General features: G+C 48.5%; 1 protein-coding gene across 2 annotated transcripts in view; it reads right to left on the reverse strand.

Moving 5' to 3' along the window:
* EP400 (E1A binding protein p400) overlaps window positions 1-27,477 on the reverse strand; it is a 657,563-nt gene that overhangs the window by 323,549 nt on the left and 306,537 nt on the right. For both annotated transcript variants that reach the window (XM_086942653.1, XM_086942654.1), the window contains 2 exons: window positions 14,634-14,798; window positions 14,140-14,307 (listed from right to left, as the gene is read on the reverse strand). In XM_086942653.1, the coding sequence (XP_086798779.1) occupies window positions 14,140-14,307; window positions 14,634-14,798 (333 nt within the window). The remainder of the gene's footprint in view (window positions 1-14,139; window positions 14,308-14,633; window positions 14,799-27,477) is intronic.

Raw genomic sequence — 27,477 nt, forward strand, 5'->3', positions numbered from 1 at the left:
TGGAAAAGTGTCTTGAGAACAGCCTGCCCTACAGCTGCCTGCTGTTTAGAGTGCACGTCTACACAGTAATGTTTAGTAAATGTATGTGTGGTAGACCATGTGGCTGCTCTACATATGTTCTCTAAGGGAATGCCATAGAGGCCCCCAGCTTTCTGGTGGAGTGGGCTCTCGGTGGAATTGTAAGAGTGCTTTTAGCTTTCGCATAACAGATTTGAATACATTTTACGATCCACCTAGCAATACCAGCCTTGGAGATAGCGTTACCCTTGTGGTGTGATGCAAAAGCAACGAAAAGCTGCTTAGTCTTTCGAAAATCCTTGGTCCTATCAATGTAATACATTAGGGCCCTTTTAACGTCAAGGGTGTGGAGCATCCGCTCCGCCAGTGACTCAGGATTTTGAAAAAACACCGGCAACTCAATTGTTTGGTTTAAGTGGAATTGAGACACAACCTTGGGTAGAAATTTAGGGTTAGTGCGGAGCACTACCCTGTTAGCATGAACCTGGAAGAATGGCTCGTGGATTGTGAGGGCCTGCAGCTCACTAACCCTCCGTAGCGATGTAATTGCCACTAAGAAAGCCACTTTCCAAGACAAGAACTGAAGTTCGCAAGAATGTAGTGGCTCAAAGGGAGGACCCATCAGTCTCGTAAGAACCACATTGAGGTTCCATTCTGGAGCTGGTGGGGTCCGTGGTGGAATGACCCTTTAGAGTCCTTCCAGAAAAGCTTTGATAGCAGGCACTTTGAAAAGTGAAAGGTGCTGTCTATTCTGGAGGTATGCGGCCATCGCAGACAGGTGAATGCGGATGGAAGTATATGCCAAATAACACTGGTATAGATGGAACAGGTAACAGATGATGTTCTGAATGGAAGCATCTAGTGGATTAATGTTGTGGTTTGCGCAATAAATGACAAACCGCTTCCATTTGGCCGCATAACATGCTCTAGTAGTGGGCTTTCTTGCCTCCCGAATGATGTCCATGCAATTGGGAGGAAGGTTAAGGTAGCCAAACTCTAGGACCTCAGGAGCCAGATCGCCAGGTTGAGCTGTCGCGGATCCGGGTGCTGAATGTCGCCATGGCTCTGCGTCAGAAGGCTGGGTGTGAGATGAAGCCTTTGATGCGGTACCACGGACAGTTCCAGAAACGTGGTGTACCATGGTTGGCGAGCCCACGTTGGAGCAACCAGGATGAGAGTCATCGAGTGTTGCCTGAGCTTGCGTGCCACCAGCGGTATCAGGGGTGCTGGGGGAAAAGCGTACGCAAATTTGCCTGACCAGTTCATCCATATCGCATTGCCCTGCGATTGCGGGTGTGGGAACCTGGCGGCGAAGCTTTGGCATTTTGCGTTCTCCCTTGTGGCGAACAGGTCTATCTCTGGATGACCCCATCGTTGAAAGTACGGCTGGAGTACTGATGGATGTATCTCCCACTCGTGCATTTGGTGGCTGTGCCTGCTGAGCAGGTCCGCCATCTGATTGTCCTTGCCTGGGAGGTGCTCTGCCATGAGGAAGATGTCCCTCTGAATGGCCCACTTCCACATGCTCTGAGCCAGGTGAGACAGCTGCGGAGAGTGTGTTCCTCCCTGTTTCTGAATGTGGTCGTTTGTCGTTTTTTGTGCCTTCACTCGTTTTTGGTGCCCTTCTGACCTCTTCTGCCCTCTGCCCCACTCGTTTTTGGTGCCCTTCTGCCCTCTGCCCCACTCGTTTTTGGTGCCCTTCTGTCCTGTGTGACATGCGTTTTTTGAGTCTGCTGTGGCCTTTTGTTTAAATATTGCTGACAATCAGAGCCCCCTCATGGGCTCCGATTAACAGCTTTCTATCAGGAGCTACCCTGGCCTCACTGCTGTCCCACCACTGTCCTTTCAGAGGTGCCCTGTGCCAGTGTGCATCCACTTCCAATTAGTACCCACATCACCCCCAATGCTATTCTGCTCCCCCCTATCCATTCTGCTGCCCACAGTGTCGAAGATGCCACTCTGATCATTCACCCACTTCCCTCTCTGCCACTTTTCAGTGTGCCCTCAATGGGCAGCCAGACCAATCCCGGGATTACATCCTGCCTCCTCCCGGCCTGATGTCGACTGACTCTACAGTGCCAGTTCAGTGCCCTCCCTGCCCTGTGCCCACTCAATGCCCCCCGCCCCATGGCCGTGCATTTCAGGCACTGCCCCCTGTTGGTTCAGTTCCCTCCCTGCCACACTTCACTTCTACTCCCCAGCCTGCTCCCTGATGTATGCCCGTACTGTCCCAGTGCCCATTCGGTGCCTTCCCTGTCCTTTCAGTCCTGTCCATGCTCGATGTTGTCGCTGCGTCCTCCCTACCCTACGCCCATCCTGCCCAGTTCCTCCAGAGTCTTCCCTCACTCATGTGAATACATCTTCTCTCTGCCCCAATGTCTATCCTGCCCGCTCCTCCGCTGTTCACGCAGAGCCCTCCCTGCCCCTGTCTACTGTCCTTCAAGTCGAATTCCTTCAATATTCTCCCTGCCCACGTCCAGTCAAGTCCTGCCCTGGAGACCCCGTGTCTATTCAGTGCGCTTTATGCCCCAGTGTTTCATTTGTGCCCCCACCCCCCTCGCCCCCCCCCCCCAGGTCTCTCTTCCTCCCATGTGCATTTGCTGCCCTCCCTGTACCATGATGAATGAGGGCGCTCCTGTCCCACCCCCCAGCTGCTCGCCCTGCCTCATCTACATACAGTTCCCTCCCTGCCTCCAAGTGCACTACCCTGTCCACTCACCAATGTCCGTTTGATGCCATCCCTGCCCCAGGTCCATTCACTACCCTCCCTGCTCCCTGTCCATTCACTGCCCTTCATGTCCCAGGTCCATTCACTGCCCTCCCTGCCCCAGGTCCATTCACTGCCCTCCCTGCTCCCTGCCAATTCACTGCCCTCCCTGCCCCAGGTCCATTCACTGCCCTCCCTGCTCCCTGTCCATTCACTGCCCTCCCTGCCCCACGTCCATTCACTGCCCTCCCTGCCCCACGTCCATTCACTGCCCTCTCCTATACCGAAAACCAAATGCTGCCATTACAAGCAAATCATACATTGGGTCCGGCTGCAACCACAAATCCGTCCAGGAGCAGAGAGGCTCCTCACCCGATATGAGCACTAAGTTGAAAGCACTCCTCCAAACGACTACCCATTAATTGCCAAGCGACTTCTCCCGCACTACCATAACCCCCACAATAACCACCGGTTCCTCCCGCCTCCCGCCTCCCGCCTCCCGCCGTGGTAAATACATTCTCCTCCCGCTCCTTACCTGCAACTTCTCACGCCCGCACCGCCGCCAACCGCCACCACCACTGGAAATGTGCTGCATGTCATGTTCGCGCCGCTCGCCTTTTAAAAGCGGCGGGCGGCGCGAATCTCTTGCGACGGCCTGTGTGCGCGCTCCACGATAGGTGGTGCGCGCCGACGTCAGGGAAGGTGCGCGCGGCCTAGAGGAAACAGTGCTGACAGGTAATAAACTATTAGTTTTGCAGCGTGAATCTTTTCTGGATTCACATGCTGTGCATAGGCTTTGTAGCAGTTTACTAGTCTTGTGGTGGCTATTGGAAGAGGAGCTTTGGTTTGTGAATAGATGATGTAAGACCTTTTGTCTCACTTGTGCTTCCTTTTTCATTTGGATGTCCACACAGTAATGCTTTGTAAATGTGTGTACTGAAGACCAAGTTGCTGCCATGCAAATGTCTTGAAATGGCGTATTTGCCCGAAAAGAGACTGTAGCTGCCTTTTTCCTTGTTGAGTGAGCTCGCGGTGCTCCTTCTAATGTTTGACTTGCTTGTTTGTGACATAACTGAATGGCTTGTGCAATCAATATTGCAATGGTATTTTTGGTTACTGGTCTTCCCAAAAAGCTATTAGCAAAAGAGACAAAGAATTGCTTTGTCTTCCTGTAGCACAAATTACTTACCTTCGGTAACGATATATCTGTAAGAAACAGTAGTTAATATTAGATTCCTTTCCTTAGAATATCCCCAGGCGTCAGACTCTGGTTACTTAGACGCCGCCCTCGCGCGCTGACGTCAGTTCTTATACATAGCTTTTCCGCGCCAGAAATGCAGAGCCATGATAAAAACCAACACTGGTGCCATAAAACTAGGGCCCTGAAAGGGGATGACCTTAACCCTAGATATTGGTTCACAGAACGGGAAGGATGGGTGGGGCGGTAAGGAATCTAATACTAACTAATGTTTCTTACAGATATATCGTTACCGAAGGTAAGTAACTTGCGCATCTGAAAGAAACAGGTTAGTATTAGATTCCTCACCTTAGAATAGATACCCCAGCAATACCAACCCCGGTGGTGGGTCTGCGAACCAATGATCACACCAGAAAGTCCTGGAGAATGGAACCGCCGAAAAAGCCATCTCTCCGGACTTGGTTGTCCAGGCAGTAGTATCTTGCAAACGTGTGCAGTGAGGCCCACGTAGCTGCCTGACAGATGTCCTGCAAGGGGATTCCCCGACCCAGGGCAGTAGTAGCAGCCGTGGCCCGAGTGGAATGGGCCCTCAGCCCAACAGGAGGCTCCCTTTTAGTCAAAAAGTAGCATACCTTAATGCACAATACGACCCACCAAGAGATGGTCCGCTTCTGCACCGCCCGACCTTTCTTAGAGCCCACGTAACCAACAAAGAATTGGTCATCCACCCGGAATTGGCGTGTGCGATCCAAATAGAATGAAAGCGTACGTTTTGGGTCCAGACAGTGGAGCCTCTCTTCCTCTTTCGAGGAATGCGGAGGTGGAAAGAAGGTGGGCAAGTTAATTGACTGCCCGATGTGGAAGGCTGTGACTACCTTGGGCAGGAAAGAGGGTCGCGTCCGCAACACAACTTTGTCCGGATGGACAGAAAGGAAGGGAGGTTTAGAGGAAAGAGCCTGGAGCTCACTCACCCTCCTGGCAGAGGTGATGGCAACCAGGAATGCAGTCATCAGAGTAAGGAGACGAAGAGGACAGTTACGAAGTGTCTCGAAAGGAGCACACATCAGATAGGTCAGAACAAGGATCAAGTCCCACTGACGCATCACGAACGGAACAGGAGGAAACATATGAGTGATGCCCTTCAAGAACCTATTTACAACTGGGGACTTGAACAAAGAGGGCTGATCAGGGAGCCTTAAGAAGGCGGAAATAGCAGAGAGGTAGCCCTTGATAGTGCCCAGAGCAGAGCCCTGCTGGGCAAGAGAGAGAAGAAAGAGGAGAACCTCTGAAAGAGGGGTAGAAAGGGGATCCACAGCCTTTGCTGTGCACCATGCCACAAATTTGTTCCACCTGCAGGCGTATACCGATTTTGTAGAGGGATACCTGGCTGGCAGAATTACATTGCAGACTTCAGGAGGCAAGTCAAATGGCCTCAACTGCCGCCGCTCAATCTTCACGCATGTAAGTGGAGACTGGACAGGTTTGGGTGGAGGACCGTCCCCTGCTGCTGCGACAGAAGGTCCTCCTGAAGAGGCAGACGAATCGGGGGATCGACAGATATGCTGAGTAGCTCGGGATACCAGTATCTTCGTACCCAGTCCAGAGCTACAAGGATAACTTGTGCCCGGTCGTGTCTGATCTTCTTCAGCACTCTGGACAGAAGTGGTATAGGCGGAAAGGCGTACAACAGACCGCAGCTCCACTTGCGACGAAAAGCTTCTCCGAGCGCGTGCCGCCTTGGAAATTCCAACGCGCAGAACTGATGACATTGCGCATTCTCTTCTGTGGCGAATAGATCTAACCAAGGCTCTCCCCACTGCTGAAAGAGGCCTTGCGCCACGTCCGAGTTCAGACGGACGTGCCGGAGGAGACACCCTGGGGGCTGGCGCCAACGAGGTCGTAAGGTCGACCAGTGACAACCCGGATCCGGGACCGGATCCAGCGGGGCCCTGCGGCGTCGGGACCGAAGTCGCCAACTGCACCGGGCCGAAGCACCCGACAGTGCAGAGGTCAAAGCACCCGGCCCGCTTGGGGACCCAGTCGGGCCAATTGGCCCGAAGGCGCCGCGGAACCCGAAGGAGGAGTGAGCGACCTCATGGCCATGAGGAAGGCCTCGATCTCCTCCGGCGTCGCGTTCTGCCCAGGGACCGGCGGGTATGGAGCAGGCCACGACGCCTGCGACTCTGGCGTAGCCACGTGGGCGGTGTCTCCTGACCCCCCCGGCCGCGTCGCGCGAGCATCGGGGGGAGTCAGAAGAGCGATGTCAGCTCTTCAACTTCTTGTGCCTCTTACCTGAGGACTTAGAGCCCGAAGACTGATGACGACTCCCGTAACTGTGGTGACTCCGGCCCCTCGACCTCCTTCTCGACCAGGACCTCGAGCGGCGCGGGCCGACTGCCGGAGCTTGAGTCGCTTGCGGGACCGCTCCCGTCTAGCTTTGGATGGCAGGGCCTGGCAGTCGGAGCAGGACGGCAGGGCCCAGCAGTCGGAGCAGGACTTGTCGTCGTGGTCGGGGCCCAGACAGTGAAGGCACCGGCGATGGGGATCGGTAACCAACATCAGTCGGTTGCAATCGACGCAGGGTTTGAACCTGGGCATCCCTACCGGCACAGTCGGAGTCGAGAGACTTCGAAAGATGATCAAAAATGATCGAAAAAGTTAGTCAAAAATTGACTAAGGGTACTACTTTTTCCGGATCGGCGCTTGCTGGCGCGGAAATAAGAAGACCTGACATCAGCATGCGAGGGCGGCGTCTAAGTACTCCGGCGACGTCATGCCGGCACCAACGACAGACGCGGAGCCACAGACGACGCCTACCGACGTGCAAGGGTACTGCTACGCAAAAGTTTCCGGATCCAGTCTGACGCCTAGGGATATTTTAAGGTAAGGAATCTAATACTAACCTGTTTCTTTCAGATTCCTTTGGTTCTTTCAACGTAGTACGTGACTGCTCTACTAGCGTCAAGTGTATGCAGAGATCTTTCTGCCTTTGTCTTTGGTTTTTGAAAGAAACTTGGAATTTGTATCGTCTGATTTAAGTGAAATTTTGATACCACCTTTGGCATAAAATGTGGATCTGTCCTCATGACCACTCTGTCACTATGTATCTGGAAATAGGGTTCCTGTAGTGTCAGTGCCTGTAGTTCACTAACTCTGCGTAGAGATGTGATTGCTACTGAGAAGGCTGTCTTTAGAGTGAGCATTTGCGGTGTTGCTTTGTGTAGCGGTTCAAATGGTGCTTTCATCAATTGTGTCAGGACTATGTTCAGATTCCATGTGGGCGCTGGCACCATTCTTGGTGGTGCTATTCTTTTTGCTCCCTCTAGGAACCTTTTGACCACCTGAGAAGTGAAGAAACTCTTCCCTATGTCTCCTCTTGTGTATTTTAAAAGTGCTGCTAAGTGCACCTTTAGTGAAGTGTAGTTTAGGTTACTCTGAAGTAAGTGTGTCAAGTACTTTAGGTTGTTCTTTCTTCTCTGGTTCTGGGTGTAACACCTTTCTGTTTTGCATTGTTAATAGGTCTTGTCTCTTTGGTAATTTGTGCCTGGTTCCTTGAGATATTTCCATTATCTCTGAGAACCAAGTCTGCCTGGCCCACTGTGGTGCAAAGAGAATCGTTGTCATGTGGCTGATCTTGCATTTAAGGATTACCTTGTGAAGTAGTGGGATTGGAGAAAAGCATAAGGAAATATCTCTGACCTGTCTATCCATTGCGCATTCCCTAGGGACTGATTGCACGGTTACCTGGATGCAATGTTTTGGCATTTTGCAATGTGGGGTGTTGCAAATAAAGTCTATTTGTGGAGTCCCCCATTTCCTGAAAATCTTATGGAGTTCCAATTGATTTAGTTTGCACTCGTGGGATGAGGATGTTTTTTCTGCTCAGTCTGTCCGCTTCGATATTGTTTTTCCCTGGTAAGTGCATTGCTACTATGTCTATGTTCTTTTGGATTGCCCATTTCCAAAGTTGCTGGGCTAGGTTTGAGAGAGCTACAGACTGACTTCCCCCTTGTTTGTTTATATAAAACATGGTTGTTGTGTTGTCTGTTTGAATCAACATCTTGTTGTTGTAGATTTGTTTCTGAAATGCTTTCAAGGCAAAGGACAATGTTTTCAACTCCAAAAAGTTGGTGTTTCACTGCATCCTGTTTTGTCCACAATCCTCATACTTAGAGGTCGTTCATGTGCGCTCCCCACACACTTTGAGAAGCATATGGTTATGGTCACTGTTTGGGTTGGTTGTGTGAAAGGTCTGTCCCATGATATGTTTGTTTTGTTCCACCATCCCATCTCCTGATGAACTTTTTGTGTGACTACCACTAGATCCTCCCAACTCCCTGTTGACTGTGACCATTGTTGTTGGAGCCATTCTTGAAATGGTCTCATGTGTAGACGGATGTTAAGAATTAAATGAATGCATGATGCCATCATTCCTAGTAGTTTCCCCCATTCCTCGCTGTCAGATGTTGCCCTATCTGGTAAAGAGGAGTCTCCTTCAGTATGGCTAATGTTCTCTTGCTGCTTGGGAACGCTTTCCCTAACACAGTGTTTATTTCTGCGCCTAGGAACACCTTTACTTGTTCTGGCGATGATTTTTTCAAATTAATAGAGAAATCCAGCTGAATTAGTGTGTGTATCACCTGTTGTATATGCTGTTTTCAGAGACTGTATGAGCTTGCTCTTACCAACCAGTCGTCTAGATACGGTTGAATTCCCTGTCTTCTTAGGTGAGCGGCTACTGTTGTGTAGCGGGGTGGTGGGGGGGGCGCTGCTGAGAGCGACTGGTGGTCAGTAGACAAACCTATTTCCTCCTCTCTTTCACCGCTTCAGGCCCCCTGGGAAACGGAGTCCGAAGCGTGGTGAAATCAACTACCATCAGGAAAGGAGGACTATACCTTTAATGGGGCCAAGGTTTCAGGAGAATCCAGTGAAGGAACAAGAAACACACAGCTATGACGAGCCGACAGGAGGAGGCGTAAAAAAGCAGGAAGTGGGAGTATCGGTGTGTCTCGACACATGGAGTAGGAGAGAAGAGCAACGGGAGACGGTGGAGGACGGAGGAAGATCGAGCGGAGACCCCGAGGAGGAGCGTCTCGGAGAACGGGAGTAGCAGTGCTTGGAGGCTAACGTTCCCAAGCACCGCCCAGCCACACCTACGGAGGAGTGTGGCTTACTCAGGTGCGTGACTGGGTAGCGGGCTGGCTGGGGCTGCGTGGAAACGCCATGTAAATAGTGTACAAAGCGTGTTGACTTTCCTTCCCCCATCTCTTCCTACAAACCCCCCCCTACCTTCAATCCTCACCAAACCTTCCGTCACTGAGAATTGTAGAGCACAACGCGCCGGTGTCCGCACTTCCCTGGGATCCCGAGGGGAACCGAAAACGCACTGAACAGGTCTCTAAAGCCTCTCTTTCTTCTCCCGCATCTGGCGCAGGGACCCGGCAAAGGAGAGAGAAAGGGCCTCCCCAGAGGAAGAGAGAAGGCGAACCAGCCCCCGGAGATTCCACGCCCTCGCTGACTCCTTGGATCCTGCCACTCTAGCCCGAGAGAGACACTCCCGGAGAAAGAAAAAAACATTTATAAAAATAAAACCTCAGTTATCGAGCTCTGTTGTCCGAGTCCCTCCTTCTGAACCGCCACATGTTGCTAGGCACTTTGTGAACACTCTTGGCGCTGATTTGAGTCTGAATGCCAGCACCTTGAACTGATAGTGTGTTTTGTTGACCATGAACCTTAATAGGTTCTTGTGTCTTTAGTTCCTAGGGATGTGCAAGTAAGCGTCTTTTAAGTCTAGGGTTGCCATATAATCTCCTTGTTGCAATTGAGGTATCACCTTCTGCAGCGTATTCATCTTGAACCTTTGTGTCTTTATGAATTTGTATGGGAACCGTAAATCTAATATAGGCGTAGTGTTCCATCTATCCTTAGGACTAGGAAGTATATGGGGTAAATGCCATAGTTTCTCTCCATGTGAGGCACATGTTCTATTGCAAGTTTTGTTAGAAGTTCCTGCACTTCTTGCAGTAAAATAGATAATTCCCTTTGTGAATGTATCTTTCTCTTTGGTCTTTTGTTGGGGGGTTGTTCGTTAAGCTCTGTGCAGTAACCGTACTGCATTATGTTTAACATCCATCAGGCCAAAGTTATTTCCTTCCAATCCTGGAGGAAAAATTTTAGTCTGCCTCCCACTGGTGTTGTATGATGACTGAACTGTTCGCTTACAGGATGTTGTGTTTGTGAAGGTTGTAATGCTGGGTGCACACTTGGCAATGTGTATGGGCGCTCTTCAATTCAGAGGCATGCATTGAAGAGCGCCCATACACATTGCTGTCTTGTTGTCCTTTTTCTACAGATTTAGTTTATCATCAACAATGCTCCTAAACAACTGTTCTCCATTGAATGGTGAGTTAAATATGTTACTTTGGACTTCTGGCTCATCATAAGGGGCTCCCTTCCGATGAGGGCTACTTGCGTAAGAATATGAATTGTCTCACCTATCAGAATATTCTGGTGAAGGTGGGGCCTAGTGGTGGAGGAGATTGTCTGGGAGTAGCGGAGGTGGGGGAGGGTGTGACTTGTAGCCTTGCCTCTGTGTTCCTTGGGCATCAGATGCTGTGGTGCAATAATAGCAAGCTCCTCTTGAAAGTCAGCTTCTGTTTCGTGCGAATTGGTGACAGCATGGATGGCAGTTTTCCTAGGAGTGACTCAGCAGAAATCTTGCCAGTTTCTGGGTGCATGAAAAGCCACTTCTGCTTAGCATCAAACTCTTAACTTAGTCTCCTCAGGAAGGGAACCTTATATTCCTCTGATATCACATCGAAGGGGCCCTTAGTGTCAACTTGGTTCTTGGTCTTAGCGGTGTTCCTAACATCAATTTAATCTGCAATGGGGCAGGATCAGTGCCTGTAGGAAAGTGGGTTTCTGTTGCAGTAACCCCCCAACTTTTTACCAGACTACTGATGCCCTATTCTTGTTGTGCCCTGGGTCCCTGCCAATAAGGTTCCCAGGGCTTGTGCTCTTTCCCCAAAACTAACCCAATTGGCATCTCTGGCCGCATGTCAGCCCCTGGTAAATTGTACCACAGGTTTCAGGCCCACGAGAGCAGCAGGCTCTCGACCCAGGGGTCCAGAAACAAACATGTCTGGTGGTGGCAGCTGAAGGCAGCCACTCAGCCTGGACACTAGTGGTAAGTCGTTTTTCAAGGGGCATTTCTAGGATGCCCTCTGTGTGCATTTTACATTAAATCCCATACTGGCATCAGTGCGGGTTTAATGTGCTGAGAAGTTTGATACCAAACATTTCAGTTTTCAGTGTAGCCATTATGGGGCTATGGAGTTCATAATGACAATCTTCCAGCACCATATACTCTTAATGGCAGTACTGCCCTTACAATGTCTAAGCATGGGCGTAGACACTGTAGGGGTACAGGGTCATGCACATGTACCCTCCCCACTGGTATAGGGCACCCAGCTAGAGGGGTGACTGATCTATGCGAGGGCAGTGGGCTGTGGGCATGGCACACAGGGATGTGTGCCATGTCGACTCTTTGTTTAGTTCTGCACCTAGACACTCAGCCTGCAAAGGCAGTGTGTGAGTGTCAGGGTACAGGACCTCTAAGAGTGGCACAATAAGTGCTGCAACCCTTGGAGGTCTTCCCTGGTCACAGTGCTGTGGTTACCTGTGGTATCATTTACCGGGGACTGACCTGTGGCCAGAGTGCGCCAATTAGCTTTGGTCTATAATGCAGTTTTAGGGAAATAACATAGGCCCTGGGTACCTGATTGGCAGCAGCCCAGGGCACACTCAGTCAAAGCACATGAGATACCTGTCTTCCCCTGACGATCTGCCAGAACTGATCTGCTTCCCATCCCCCTGTTTCTACTCCCCTCCCCATTTTCATCCATCCTCCATTGGGGACAGTCCTTATGTGTTTGTCGATGCAATTGTAACTAAAGGTAACTATGCAAAACTGTTATTCTTGTTATCCCTGACCTCGGAGACCTGAGCAACATGGCTGATGCCCGGTGGAGCTGCTAGACAGCTATAGAGGAGATTGGACCTGGTTTTCTCCCTCGGCCGTTGTTATGTTAATTTCGATTTATATAGCGCCAAATCACCGACAGGTCTCTTAGCGCTTGCTTTGGGAATCCAGTCCTGGCTTTCCCTGCGAGATAACCCCTACTGGGCATCCCCAAGGTGAAGACCAGGCATCCCATCACAGTGGGGCCGTAGTGGAGATTAAGCAAGGTATTGCCCAGAGTTGCAGAGTGTGAACCCATGATTCAAGTAGGCACCGAGGCGAGAATTATCAAGTCCGTGGACATTTTTGAGCTCAAGACCCTGCCGCGTCAGGAATTGAACCCTGGTCCCAGGTCTGACCTCTGCATCAGGGTCTGCCTCCTCTAACTAGTGAGCCACACTTCTCCCAGTCATCTACCCAGCCGACTTTGGGCACAGATCTCCTTGTCTCCCCGCTGTGTGTCCTTCCGCCCCCTCCCTACGACGAACTACTTTAATATTGTTTTTTGCCTGTGTTTTTACTATGCTTTTGTAACATATGTAATTTGTATCTTGTAACTCATTGTTCCTCATGTAAAGCGCTCCGATACCTCCGGGTCTAGCCAGCGCTATATAAAACTCTTCAAATAAAATAAAAAATAAATAAAAAGCAGTTCAGCAAAAAGTGGGGGCTACCATGCAGAAAGAAGGCACTTTCTCACAATAACTGTCCCTGGCTTTATTGTGGAGAAATAATAATGCGCCTAAGTTTGTTCTTTGCGATGGAACCCTTTAGTGTCGATGCTGAGAGCATCTTGTCTTGATGATCGTTCTCAGAGTAGCCCAAGGACAACGTCTTGGAACTGGGTGTCGGTTGGGCTGCTAGGATACCAAAGGGACCTGCATCTTCCTCCACGATGCCAAGCAGGTCATGTTCGCTAAAGATTTCCGGCATCTCAGAGGATTACTACTGCAGCATTTTCGGTTGCGCCAAATACCTTTCCCTTGAGTATCTTACGGTCTTCCTATACTGAAAGGTGAAGCAGAAGTCACAGATCTAGTTGTGGTCGAGGAGAGGCAGTGGTTGCAAACACTGTGCTAGTCCGCCCAGAGACGCTTCGCATTGCACCTTGGACAAAACTGGAATGGTGTGCGTTCCAATATCCTCTTCATGAGTGCATACTTCAAAGCAAGCACCACAGAGATCGAAGATGACCCAACTGTTTCGAATACTGGAGTGCTTGCTGCCAGGGCATAGAATCAGTCAAGGACTTTGGCAGTAGAGAGATATTTTCATCAGAAGAACTGTTAAACAGAGGTCAATTGCCCAGTTCTTGTTATTCAACAAAAGTGAAACAGTTAGGCATGAAAATGCAGAGAGGACATCGTCTATCTTTGAGCAATTACTGGCCTCGTCTGAACCCAATGGGAAGAAAAAAATAACCTAAGGTGACATTGTGCCCATAGGTATTGTGATCTAAGGGAGGATTCACATCACGTGACTCAGAGCTTCTTCAAAGAAATAAAAGTTGCAATGACAAAGCCGAACACTAGACAGCAGCAGTATGAAGACCATATGTATGTATGTACAGCCTTCATTGCTGCAAACACTATTTTAATGAACATGACCAACATCCTTTAAAGGGAACTCTTTCCTCCCTAAGATTTTCTACTTCTGTTTCTAAGATCACAACAATATGCCACATAATGGGAAGGTCAAAGGCAAACATCTGTTCCCTTCCACTATATTCGCGGCCCCTGCACACCATCTCTATCTTGACATTGGTCTGGAAGGTAGATAACATGCTCATTCCCTTACAAGGTAGGAACATGCTGACTCCCTTAAACCATTCAGGATTTTAGAGGCAGTCACCAATGTGCAGATATACTGGAAACTCCCGCCAGCACTCTATACCGTAGTCTAGAGGTTTGTGTTTGCAATAAGGGTATTTTATGTAACAAAGGGCCATTGAATTATCCTAAATAAAACAGATTCTTTTAAAGGTAGGCTTGAGCTCACAGTGTTGGTGTTTGTAGCATTTTTTGGGTGGTGTAGTTCACAAATCATTCAGACAGCCTTGTTCGTAACAGAGACACCTGTTTCGTCAGCAGAATCATATGGCAACACAAACCTCAGGCTTGCAAACGCAGACCATAGTTACAAATGCGCTCTAGTTACGTTACAATACAAATGCTATATTAACAATTATACACCCACCAGGCTGTGTCGTTGCAGCAGATGTTGCAGTCGATCCTGGGTGCTGGTTTGCTACAGAGTTTACTGCATTTTGCACACTTGCAGCCTGTGTTACAGGCTGCATGACTACAGGTCCTGGCGGGCGGAGGTACTGCTGGCCTGGTGCAGACACAATCTGGAGAACGTTTCCTATTTTTTATGGGAAAATCATTAGTAAAATTATTTTTCTAAAGCTTGCCAAGTACAACACACTCTGAAAATATGTGCAGGCTGTGAGAAGAAAAATAAAACATTAAACCCTATGCCTCAATTTATCTGACCAAAGTTATCAAAGGTGAGACGCATGCGGTTTAGTTGTTAAATGGACATTTAAAACTATGAATGATCCAATGTACGGAAAGCTAGTGAACCACATCATTGAAAATTGACATGGGGTGTGGGGAGATGGCCAGTAAATATAAACTGAATCCTAGTACTGAGCACTGAAATCGCCCGCATCAACGAGCGACTCTTACCTTGCAGTTGCAGCGGCTGGCCTGCTGTAAGCTGGCGCAGCTGGCTCTGAGATAAGGTGAACTTATTTCCTTGAAACTGCAGCGTGACTGGCGTCTCTGCCTGAGTTACCCGTCCATGTGCTCCGGGGATAGAGGCCAGTTGAGCGATCTTCACCACTTCACCACCTGCGAAAGGAAGTGAGGAATAAGAAAGTTTCATTAGGACCTCAGGAGTGCTTGGTTCAACCCCAGTGTTGTTAGTTATGCAGATGTCTAAGCACCACCCATGCCAGATCACAACTACTGCATTAAAATCTCATCTATGGGTTTCCAGGCAGCCTAGCATACATCTGGGAGAAAATTCACATTCATTTACGGTCCCTTTTTGACTTTCAAATTACACTGGCAGGGGGAAACGCGTAAATACACAGGTCCAAAATAGTGGGATGTTTAACACTGATAAAAAAGGGGTGCTGCCTGTAAACATGAGAATGATCTAATAATGCAGAGTTGTAATCTCTGGAGGAAACGAGGTGGTGTTGCCTTTTCAATAGCATGTCACCTTTATAAAACATCCGAGTTTCACAAATGCATCTGTGAAAGAATCTGACCAAGAGGGCAACCACATACTATGGGTGGTTCATGTCAAAGAAAATTTCAGGAGAGCCATTTCCTAGCTCTCAAATATTATACACATATAACTATATATATATATATAAAACTATATATATATAAAATTATATACAATATGACAGTGCAAATGAGATGCGTAGTGCAGCCATGCTGTTGGAAAGGCAGCCTATTCTCCAGAGGAGGAAAGGAATGGTGTGGCACTTGGTATTGTCTGCACATGCAACAGAGCAGTGCACATACAAACAAAAATGAAAGATCTTGTAGCTTTTCTTCACAGTTCAAAAATGGGCTACAAATGTGTTTACCCTTTCAAGAAGTAGCTAGCTGGTGAGTGGATTAGTGTTTCAGAGTGAAAAGATTAAAAGTAAGACAGTGTCAATGAAAGACAGAAAACCACCTGGTCTGGAAGTAAGTGGTCCTTCCAGCAGTGGTGACATGCAGAACACAGGAGGCAAGGTAGGAAGAAATACACCTCTAAGACGTCAGACATTCCGTTGCTTGCTGTCCCACATTTCACCTCCCCCTCCCACCAACTCTATCATGACTCGCTGCTTAGGTTGAGGAAAGATACTTCAGGACCACCACAGGGCATCTGAGAATAAAAACATCCAAATCAGATATGCTAAACATTCAATACCATGAACCAAGATTTGCATTATATTCCGGGATTTCACACAGAAACCCCAATTAGTGTTATTTTATTGTACTAGGTAACTGACCACACAAGGACGTTCTTCCCTCAGGACAGGGGTGATAACAGATGGATTGAATATATTTTTTTAGCTGCTCAAGGGTGACACCTATATTATAATGCATCAGGTGCTGAAAGCCCCACGTCAGCCATCACATATCAGACGTAGGGGTCTAACCGGACAACCATGGCTTGGATCAAACCAGCTGCTCCTGTCCCGACAATCGCTCAGACCGGACTCGTCCTGCAGCTAGGAATCTTCCAAAAAGCCTCGGAGGAATCACTTCCCTGCAACCATCAATCACAACTTCCGGTTCACAGTTCTTCTGACCAGAGGGTCCACAGACATAGCAGCAACCTGTGTCACTGTGCCCCAGAGGGTCAGAACCATCTCCCCACCAAGACTGAAGATGCCAGGACACCAGGAGCCGCCCTGCCCCAATACCCAGTTATACCGGACCCCTTTGCAGCAACCAAGGCTTGTTTAGAGTCCAGCAGGGAAAAAAACACCTGCTGACATGAACTCCTCCAATAGAGAGGCCATCACAGGAAGTGGCCCTGCTGTCCTGTTTTGTCATCCTCTGCAGGTCTGACCAAGACCTGTGAGCGCCATCGATGAACAGTAACAGCCGACCAAAACCCTCTGCACTCAAGCTCCCCGGCCCAGGTCCACGAACACCGACTGAGTCCCCCTTTTCCCAAGACCCTAATGAACTGGACCACCCGATGGGAGCTCCCGGCCTTGTCCCCCTTCGAAGCCTGTTTCTAGCCCCCCCCCTATTTTGTCAAAAGTGTACCACGCAAGGTTACCAACCCTTGCTGCAACTCTGCACTAAGACAATCCACGGCAGGTAAACCCGAACTGCTAGAGGATCTTGTGACCTTGGCACCCTAGCACCTTAAGTCCTAAAGGGCCACCGAAATACAATCACAGATACTTGTATGAAGTACGTGTTTCTTTCTCCAAAGGAAGCATTACAGCGTCAAAGTGCATTTGTGTAATATTTTTGCTTGACTGTAAAAATTGATAACTCATAAAGCACTCAACTAACTCCGAAGATCTTGGTGTCTACAAGAATATAAAAATCCATTTTATTTTTTTTAATTAGCCTTGAGTTTCTTCTTGTGTGTGTATGTCATTTACTGATTCTGTGTGTACATCAACAGTTTAACAATACCCTCTGATAAGCCTAAACTGCTCACCCACATTTCCACAAAAGAGATCATAATTATTCATTTAAGCCCTGTAAGCCAATAAAGGCCGTCTGGACTTTCTACATGGTGTACCACATTTTGGTACACTAAATAAAAAGCCATCTTCTACATTGGTGGCAGCAGTGGGATACAATACTTTGCCTTTGCTGATACCACTTGCTTCACAGGTGATTTCACAAAGAAACCCACAATCTACTTTATTCAAAAATTATTTTTTCACATTTTTAGAATTTCGATTTTTTTAAACTAATTTTTCTAATCTGAAATGTGAGGACCTTGTGTTAAGTCCCTCATTCGACTGAATTAGAATTTTAAAAAGGTATACTAATAGGCCATCATAATCAGTTTTAGACTATTTTGAAATTTTCTAAATAGGTGCCAACAACACTAAAACATGTCAACCTCAGAGGAGAGAGTTGAGGACCTCAACCTAACCTCTTACCTAAAACTTAGCCTGAAGCAGTTAAAGGAACTCTGCAAAGTTTGAAACATTGCAACTCGGTATGACCAACCAAAGCACAAATTTGGGAGTTGCTTGCTGAGTTTGAAAGACAGGGCTTTGCGGTCAGCCTCCTTGGCCAAAGCGGTAGTGCCTGCCATCAAGCGTTCTAGAATAGGTGGTCGGTCCTTTCGCTATCTGGCTCCTCGGGGTTGGAATGAGCTACCTCTGTCTTTGAGAAAGGCAAACAGCCTTCTAGCTTTCAGGAAAGCACTGAAGACCTGGCTCTTCGTTCAATAGTAGCTCTAGATTTCCCTCAGTTTTTAGTTGTTGTGTTGTTACTCTGCACCTAGTTCTCTTCGCCAAAGCGCCGGGATGCTCTTGTGAGTAGCCGTGCGCTATAGAAGAAAATAAATAACATACAACATATAACAAAGAGCCCAGGCAAGAGAAGAATACACGGACAGCATTGATGATGACCCTGTAAGTGAAGATGAGACTGCTAACAATACCTTGGGGATGACTCCCTATTCCAATACCTCAGACAAAGAGGGTAACAATAGGAACATCTTCCTTAAAATTGTACCTAGGAGGTAGGCCAGTGCACTCCATGCCCCATGAAGAACTAGAGGATCCAATCCCGAAGCTGGAAAGACTCGCCAAAAGAGTAGCCCCAGATGCCAAAATCCTGGCCATATAAAAAGAAAGGTCTGAGATGGGTCTAGCACTCATGAATGGTGACAGCAACAAGGTAAACAGAGATAGAGAGTGATCTTTTGATCTCAAAAGTCCCAAGGGGATTGTCCCCAATTATGTTGAGGGTGACGATATCACAAAATGGTTTATAGCCTTGACAGGGCTTGTTAAATGAGAAAGCTCAACCAAAAGTAATTGGAGCTGCCTCTAGGAGCATTTCTCAGGCAAGCGCAGGGATAGATTCCTGACACTCAATGAGGAAGAGTCCTATGACCTCATGAAGGATGCCCTGATTGAGAGCTTTGGACTCACCACGAGGAGTACAGGATTAAGTCCAGGGAGACTAACACAACCATGAGTCAGTCCTGGTTTAGTTCTGTTGACTTTTCAGTCAAACACAAGGTGCTTGGTTAAAAGGAAGTAAGGTGCAAGAAAGTGATGGGCTTTATAATGTATTTATAAAAGAGCATCTGTTAAGTAACACTGCTTCTGAAAAAATGCATCAATACTCGGTGGACCGAAGGATTGGTGTCTCTCCAAGTGTTGGGGAAGAAGGCTGATCATTGGGCAAAGACTATGGTGTCTAAAAAGTCTCATGGTGGGGGGATGTAAGATACTCTGCTTTTGTTGCAGTTACCCTCCCCCCCTCCAATTTTTGCACCCTTTTTAGCTACTGGATGCTGATTTTCGCTTCAGACAGTACACTGCGGCCTAACCAGATCTCATTGCCACTGCTCGTTCCCTAAAACAAAGTAAAATCTAATTGTGCTACTACTGGATGAGAACTTTAGCATCCCTGTAAGTGCCTAGTAAATGGTACTTCAGGTACCTAGGGCAGGGGGACAAATGAGGGTCCTTAGGGGATGCAGCATATCTTATGCCCCCCTAAGAGACCCACATACAAATCCCACCCAGACTGCCAGTGCAGACTGCGTGACATTGTGCAAACCAGGAGTGGAAACACAACAGGACACACTCCTGTGTGGCATGCCAATGTAACTGCATCTAATATATGCAAGTCACCCCTACAGCAGAGTGCATTATAGTTTATGTGAGGGTATATCTGTATGACCCGATATGACCAGTGCTATCTAGTTCTATTGCTGGAGATTGCAAGTGAGCAAGGAAGCCATCTTAAGGTATGTACTGGGCACTGGCCAAAACGAGTTCATGATGGGTTCATTGAAACATATGGTGTTTGGTATCAAACACCTCGTATTATTAAACCCACACTGATTCCACTGATAGTTCTAGTGACTGGTGGTTAAGTCCAGCCTGCAGCCACAGATGAATTTCTGACACCCAGGTGTGAGAGCCTTCGCTCTCCGGTGGTCAGGAACAATGCCTGCTCTGGAGAGATGTTATCAACTCCTCCTCCAGGAAGGCTGGTAAAATTAGTATTCTAAGGCAGAGGGCTTCAAAGAGCCTACTGCCTTTTGGTATGCAAGTCTGGCTTATCTCACAGGAGAGGATGCCAATCCCCCCCTGCCCGGATTTGTTGGGTTGGACACACCTCTAGAGTGACCAAGTTTGATGTCAACATGTCTTCAGAAATTCCACCATTTTGTATGTGGTGGAATGAGGAATTCTGGGACAGGGTGATGCCCACTCCCCAGAGGAAGAGGTCATCTAGGGGGTGTAGTGACCCTAGGGGTTAGTAGCCCATTGGCTACTTCCCCTAACTCCCCTTAAAGGCCCTAAATTGAGTATTTAGGGAACCCCTGATAACAAGACTTCAGATTTCAACAGATCAAGAGAAGTAGTGGACAAAGAAGAGTCATATAACGAGGACTGTGGAACAACAACTGACTTGGCAACAATCCTGCTGCCCCCAACAATCGTGGAAGAAGCAGACTCACCCTGCCGCTGTGCAGTCTCCAAGAAACCCAGAAGCCTGGTACTGCATTGCCAATTGCCTGAAGAACCTCCCTTGGAGTAGAGGAGCTAATACCCTGCAGCCACAGGCACCAAAGACAGAAGGTGCGGGCCACAAAGTTGCTGCCCCCCAGCGAGCCCAACGTAGCAGTTCCCCGGGAAGAAGACCATGTGCTCCTGAAGGTCTCATCGGTCTCACCACCGAGTAGGAGGATACCAGGACCAACTGGAGCTACACAGGACCAATACCCAGGGTACCGGACCTCATGCAGCAGCCAAGGCTTGTTGGACCCAGTTCGGACACCAAAGCCAAGAAAGATCAACCTGCACGTCGAGGGACTTCAGGGACAGTGAGACTCACTTCATGAGTTGTCCAGATGTCCTGTTTGCTAGGGGTGTGCGGAATTTGTGTAGTCGCGCTACGCAAAGTTCCACGAAACGGTAAAAAACTCTACGAACACACAGAAATGTCACGAACACACGGAATTGCATGTTCGCAATGCTTTTTTCCTGTTCGCAATCGCTGTTTGTGTACTCGGGGAGAAATATCTCGCGAACACGCATTTTGAGAACGCGAACAAGCAAAAAATTCAGCAAAGTCGCGGAACATATAATTTTGGGCAATTTCGCGTTCTCGCGAATGCGAAATTACCCAAATTCTGCACATTCCGCAAGCGGAACGGAATTTACCGCCCAGGTCTACTGTTTGCCCCTTTTTTGCAAAACGAAGACCAAGACTAGAGTGCAACTGCTGCCACTCGACTCCTAATAGCACCTATGCACCCGTGCTCTAAAGCCCAAGTACCAGGAAGTGGACGGTGCCAATGGGGCACCTAGACCCAAAAGAGCTAGACCCGTGCTTGGGTTTACTCAGTCACTTTCTGCAGGCCCCCCTCCAACCGCAAGTGACTCCAGCACCGGATAGGACGCCAAAAGACACCACTGCACCCGAGCCCCACAGCCAGAGGATAAGTGGACCAAGGGTGTCCTTGACTGCCCGAGGACCTCAACGGTTGAACCCCCCCTGTGGGCTCCCCCCAGACTGGTCCCAGAGTCCAAGCTTGCAGCCTATTTACCGACTGACTGCTCTCCCATTGAAGTGAATGGGACACCCAACACCGTGACACACCTCTGCACCTGGACACCTCAGAGCTTCCAGAAGTGACCTGTTGGTGTAGCCTTGTCCCATACTCACCTTAAGTCCTAAAGAACAGTTCTGTAAGTCATTGTCAAGTGACCAAATGCAATACATGTTTTTCCTCCACAGGATAAAAATTACAGCTTCAGAAATTGAAATGTGTCCATTTTTCAAAACTGTTAAAATTCAAAAGTCGAAAAGTACTTAAACGAGTCAGATGATCATGGTATATAAGTTGATATAAAAGTATGTGTTCTTTTTATAAATTGGGTGTCGAATTTCTATATTGGTCTCGCTTACTTCCTGCGTGTGTAATAAATGCTTAGGACTACCCTCAGATATGCCTAAAATGCTCGCCCACACTTCCACAAAAGAAAGCATTCGGGGTGCCATTTGTGCCTCTGCAATTCCTTTGTTGTTTGCCCGGACTCTTTACACAGTGTACCTCTTTTCGGTCCACCTGATAAAGCCAGCTTCCAACATGGTGAACAAAAGAAAAGGGTTGCTAATCCCCCACACCTCCCCACAAGTTCTTCTAGGGTCGGCAGGAACTAGTTTCAGGGTCTGGGGGAGCCACCTAAATACTAAAATTAGGGGCGTTTTAAGGTAGTTTTAGGTATGGGCCAATTGGCACCTTAGCTGGGATGTCTAGCATAGTCCAAGGCCTGATCAACATGGCGGGGACTCAAAGATGTACTTCACCTCTCCTCCTTCTCCTTAGGGGTGGAGTGGACAGAGGTGGGCACACCTCCTGTTCCTCTATGTTTTCCCACCCTGTTTTCCCGCCCAAAGTGGGGTTGCAAACCAGGGGCTGCCATGTACTTCTAGCAGCAGAGGCTGGGGGTCACATTACAAAGGCGTCAGGCCTTTGACGCTTCACTCTCAAGCACTGTGCCCATCTTGGGGGATGAGGTGTGACACCTCTGCCCAGAATGTGCATGGTTTCTGATCCCAGAGAGCAGAGGCTCTCGACCCAGAGGTCCACAAACATTTCTGGTGGTGGTTGGCTGCCTACCGCCAGTCTGTGACTACACAAGATTTGGTAGGTTTTCAGGGGGCACCTCTGAGTACATAGTTCAATAAATCCCAAACTGGCATCAGTGTGGGTTTATTGAGAGAAACAGTCTGGTATCAAACACTCCTGGTTGCAGAAAAGCCATCATGGAGCTGTGGAACTCGAGTTGATGAGTTTCCAGCCCCTGTCCTGTCCATGGCTTCCCTGGCACTGACAATATAAGAATGGACGTAAATATTGTAGGGACATATCTCCTCATGCAGCTATGCCTACACCTGTGTTACAGTGCACCCTGCTTTGTGGCTGTGAGGCTTGTTAGAGGGGTGACCTTAAGCGGTGCTAGTTGGCATGGCACACAGGCAGCGTGCCATGTTGACTTTGTTGTTTTGTCTGAACCAGGCTATGGATGCAGCAGTGGCAGTCAGGCATGGCCTATGTGAGGAGTCCCTCTTCAGTCCCAGTGCCCCAGGTACCATTTACCAGGGACCTTCAGGGGCCTGAAGGGCCAATAGTGGAAGATTTATAGGGAAGAAGCATGGGCGCAGGGTACCTGGTTGGAAGGAACCCTGTGCACTACAATCAAAACTGCATGAAATACCAGGCAAAAGATGGGGACTAACCATGTCAAAAGAGGCACTTTCTCACAGTCATCCTGAGATAAGACCAGGCTGGGAGAGACCTCTCAAAGAACCCAGGCTAGATATTGTGATCTATGTCTGAATACATGGGTAAAGAAACCAAACAACCCTGAGGAAGCCAAGAGTTGCAGAAGCTCTGTTATGACCAAAAGGCTGCACCGGTGGATTTCCAACCAGGACAGAAGGTATGAGTGTTGGAGCCTGTGACTCCTAGGGCCCTCAAGAACAAATCGGGTGGTCCCTACGCTATCCTTGAGAGGAGAGGTGAGGTCAACTACTTGGTTGACCTGGGCACTTGCAGGAGCTTTCACAGGGTCAGACATGTAAACCGCCTGAAGAATTTCTTATGACAGGGATGATATGTTCATGCTAATGGTCATTGATGAGGGTCAGGAAGAAGAGAGTGAACCTCTCCCTGATCTCCTCTCCCACAGTCCTAAAGGTGAGTCAGTTGAGGAAGTTTTCCTATCAGACACTCTCTCTGCCCAACCGCAAGATGACTGCAGACAAGTTCCAAGGCACTATGATGGCCTCTTTTTCCTAACTCCTAGTCAGACAACCTGATGTACCCATGACGTGGACACTAGAGACAGTACACCTAATATACAGACACTCCGGCCTAGTTAAGGAAAGCATTAGAGCTGAAGTCAAGCAAGATGAAAACGAGTTAGTTACCTGTAACTTCAGTTATCCAGTATTAGTATCTTTCATAGATTCACATGCTTAGAATCATCCCCGCCGACAAGGTGGGAGTCTACCGCGAGACTCACACCTCATCGGTGGGGATGATTCTAAGCATGTGAATCTATGAAAGATACCCCAATACTGGATAAGCTGGAGTTAGGGGTGAATGAACCCTCAACGTCTGTAAGCTAAGCTCGCCCAGTGGTCTCAGTCCCCAAGCCTCAGTCCAAGGGTGGTAAATCAGAGTTGAGGTTTCAATGCAGTCACAAAGACAGATGTACACCCTATCCCAAAAGCGGATTAATTTGTCGACAAGTTAAGGGCTGCCATATTTCTCAGTACTCATTTGACATCAGGGTACTGGCAGATTGGTCTGACCTCAGGTGCAAAAGAGAAATTAGCATTCTGGACCCCAGATAGCCATTACCATGTTACTGTAATGCCATTTGGATTAAAGAATGCCCCTGCCACCTTGCAAAGGTTGGTGAATCAAGTCCTTGCTGGGTTGGAGACCTATACTGCAGCATATCTCAATGATATTGCTTTATTTAGCTGAATTTGACAGGATTACCAGATCCACTTTAGCAAAGTCCTTGAGGCTCTGCAGAGTGCAGGCTTCACTATGAACGGAAGCAAGTGCAGGATAGGGCAGGGATCTGGTGTATAATTGGGTCACTTTGCAGACGGAGGCCTAGTTCAATCCCTTAAAGCACAAGAGCAGAGCAATTGTGGATGGGTAGCTCCAACAACCCAGACTCAAGTCAAGGCATTCGTTGGCTTGACTGGGTACTACAGGAGGTTTGTGAAGGCGTATGGTATGATTGTGGCACCCCTCACAGAGATGACTTCTAAGAAGCAACCAAAGGAGATAAACTGGACAGCGAGCTGTCAAAAGGCTTGCAACACTGAAGGAAGAAATATGCCCAGGCAGCCATTCTAAAAGCTTCAGATTAGAAGTTCATGGTAAAGACTGATGCCTCTGAACATGGGATGGGAGCTGTCCTATCCCAGACCGATCGTTAGTCCCGCCCTGTTCCCATGATGCACTGGGCCAGGGACAGACTGATTTGCATATAGCCAGGTTCTGAGCTGGGATGGGGCAGTGAGATAAATAACGGTGATGGATCAAGCCCTGATCTTTGGACTGGGTAAGAGTGGTCTGCTTAATTCAGACACTCTGTTCATCACCACCCCCTTTTCTGAATTGTTATTCCCAACAGGCTCACAAATTGCGAGAGGCTCATTAATATTCATGAGCCTCGCAATTTGCTACCCAATTGGAAATTGCAAACAGTGTTAAACACACTGTTGTAAATGCCAAATAGTGAGTCGCAATTGCGACACAATTTGCGAGGCACTGTTTGGCAGGTCGTAGATCTCTCATGCGTTTCCCACACATACATGTGAAGAAAAGCATCTGGGCTGACATCACCAAGATGCTGGAGTTAGGGGTAATCGAGCCCTCTGAAAGTCCTGGTCCAGTACACTGGAAGTATTAGTCCCCAAACCTCATTCCAAGCATGGAAAAACACAGCTGATGTTTTGTGTGGACTATAGAAGCCTCAATTATGTCCCTAAGACATATGCACACCCTATCCCAAGAGCAGGTAAACTTATTGACAGGCTAGGGAAAGCCACATTTCTCAGTACTTTTGATTTAACATCAGGGTACTGGCAAATTGGTCTGACCCCTGGAGCAAAAGCAATAATGAGCATTCACAACCCCGGACGGACATTACCAATTCACAGTAATGCCATTTGGACTAAAGAATACCCATACCACCTTCCAAATGTTGGTGAAAAAAGTCCTTGCTGAGACTTTTAGTGAGGTATATCTGGATGATATTGCTGTTGATAGCTCCGCTTGGCAGGATCATCTGATCCACCATAGTGCAGAGCTCACTATCAAGGCAAGCAAGTGCCAGATAGGGAAGGGCTTTGTTGTATACTTGGGCCATCTCGTAGGTGGAGGCCAAGTTCTACCTTTACAAACCAAGACCCAGACAATTATGGACTGTGTAGATCCAACCACCAAGACTCAAGTCAGGGCGTTCCTTGGTTTGACTGGCTACTATAGGAGCTTTGTGAAAGGGTATGGTATCATTGTGGCCCCCCTCATGGAACTGACCTCCAAAAAAATGTCAAAGAATGTAAACTGGACAGTGAGATGTCAAACGGCTTTTGACAGTCTGGTGGAAGAAATCTGCTCAGCACCCATTGTGAGAAGATTATTCTAAGCATTTCATTATGCAGACTGAAGCCTCTGAACATGGGATAGGAGCTGAGCTATCCAAAACAATGATAGCCATGAAGAACATGTTGCTTTTAGTAGCAGGAGGTTCCTCCCCAGAGAGCAGTGTTAGAATGTCCTTGAGAGTGAAGCCTTTGCTGTGTTTTGGTCCTAGAAGAAGCTGAGACCACACCTGTTTGGTACTCAGTTCCTTGTACAAACTGACCACAGGCGTCTCAGATGGCTGATGCAGTTGAAAGGTGAAACCACCAAACTACTGAGGTGGCCCATCTCCCTACAGGGAATGGACCGCCCGGAGTCCAGAAATGATGCCTGCTTTGAAGGAAGGTGTTCACACCTCCAACAACAGGATGGCTAGTGATTTAGCATATCAAGGCCAGGGGGCTTCAAAGCCTCTGCTGCCTTTTATATGTGACACCTCTTCCGCAGGACCTGGGAGATGCCACCCCCTGCCTTGAGGCCTATTTGGCACCAGGACAGGTGTGAAATTAGCTATATAAATTGGCTTGCTGCACCACCAGGCTAGTCACACCCCTAAGGTGGGTCGCCAGATGTTAACTATGAAAGATGAATTCCATCATCTTGTTTTTGGTGGAATTCAAAACTTTGAGATAGGGAAGTGGTAATATAGGGGGTGTAGTGACTCCAAGGGTAAGTAGACCCCTGGCTGCTATCCTTCACTCCCCTAAACACCACTAAATTCAGAATTTAGGTGTCCCTTTGACACCAGAAACTCAGATTTGCCTGACTAAAGAAGAACGACAACGAAGAGCCGTAGAACACAAGAACTGTGGACTAGCTGTGGACCTGACGCCAAACCATGCCAGCCCACTCCGGTCCTGACAATTGCAAAGGCCTGACTCATCCTGCAGGTGTGCATCCTTCAAGAGACTTGGAGGGATGCTAGCACTTCGCCAACCAGCTAGGATCTCCCTTGAAGTGGAAAAGGTACTTCCCTGCAGCCACCGACCACATCAACCTGGTACACAGTTCGCTCACCACAGGGTCCACCAACAAAGCAGTTGCCCAAGAAGACGTCAATGCACTCCAGGAGGTCATATCAGTCTCCCCACCAAGTTTCGAGGGGCCAGGACAACCAGGAGCCACCCTGCACCAATACCTCGTGTACCGGAGCCCTTGAAGCAGTCACGGCTTGTTCAGTGTCCAGCCCGGACACCACCAAGACAGACCTACTGACGTGGGACGTCAGCACCAGAGAGGCCATCGTCGCGAGTGGCCCTTCTGTCCTGCTTTGTCTTGCTTCTCCAGGCCGACCTAAAAAGTGAGTGCCTCCAAACCAAGTAACCCTATGGACAAAACACCTCTGCACCTGAGCCCCAAAGCCCAAGTCCGAGCCTACTGACAGTGCACTCTTGCTCCAGATACCCGCAAGAGTTGGGACTCCATTTGGGTTCTGCTGGACTGGTCCCACTGTCCCCCACTTGCAACCTTTTTCTGTTACAGGTTTTCCCACTGACTTCAGTGTTAGCGTTCAAGGCTACACTTGTGGCCTGCAACTCGCACCCGGACACACTAGAGCAGGTAAACAAAAACTGCTGGTGGTTCTAAGGACCTTGGTCCCTACTTACT

The sequence above is a fragment of the Lissotriton vulgaris genome, chromosome 11 (genome assembly GCF_964263255.1).
Source record: "Lissotriton vulgaris chromosome 11, aLisVul1.2, whole genome shotgun sequence".
NCBI lineage: Eukaryota > Metazoa > Chordata > Amphibia > Caudata > Salamandridae > Lissotriton > Lissotriton vulgaris.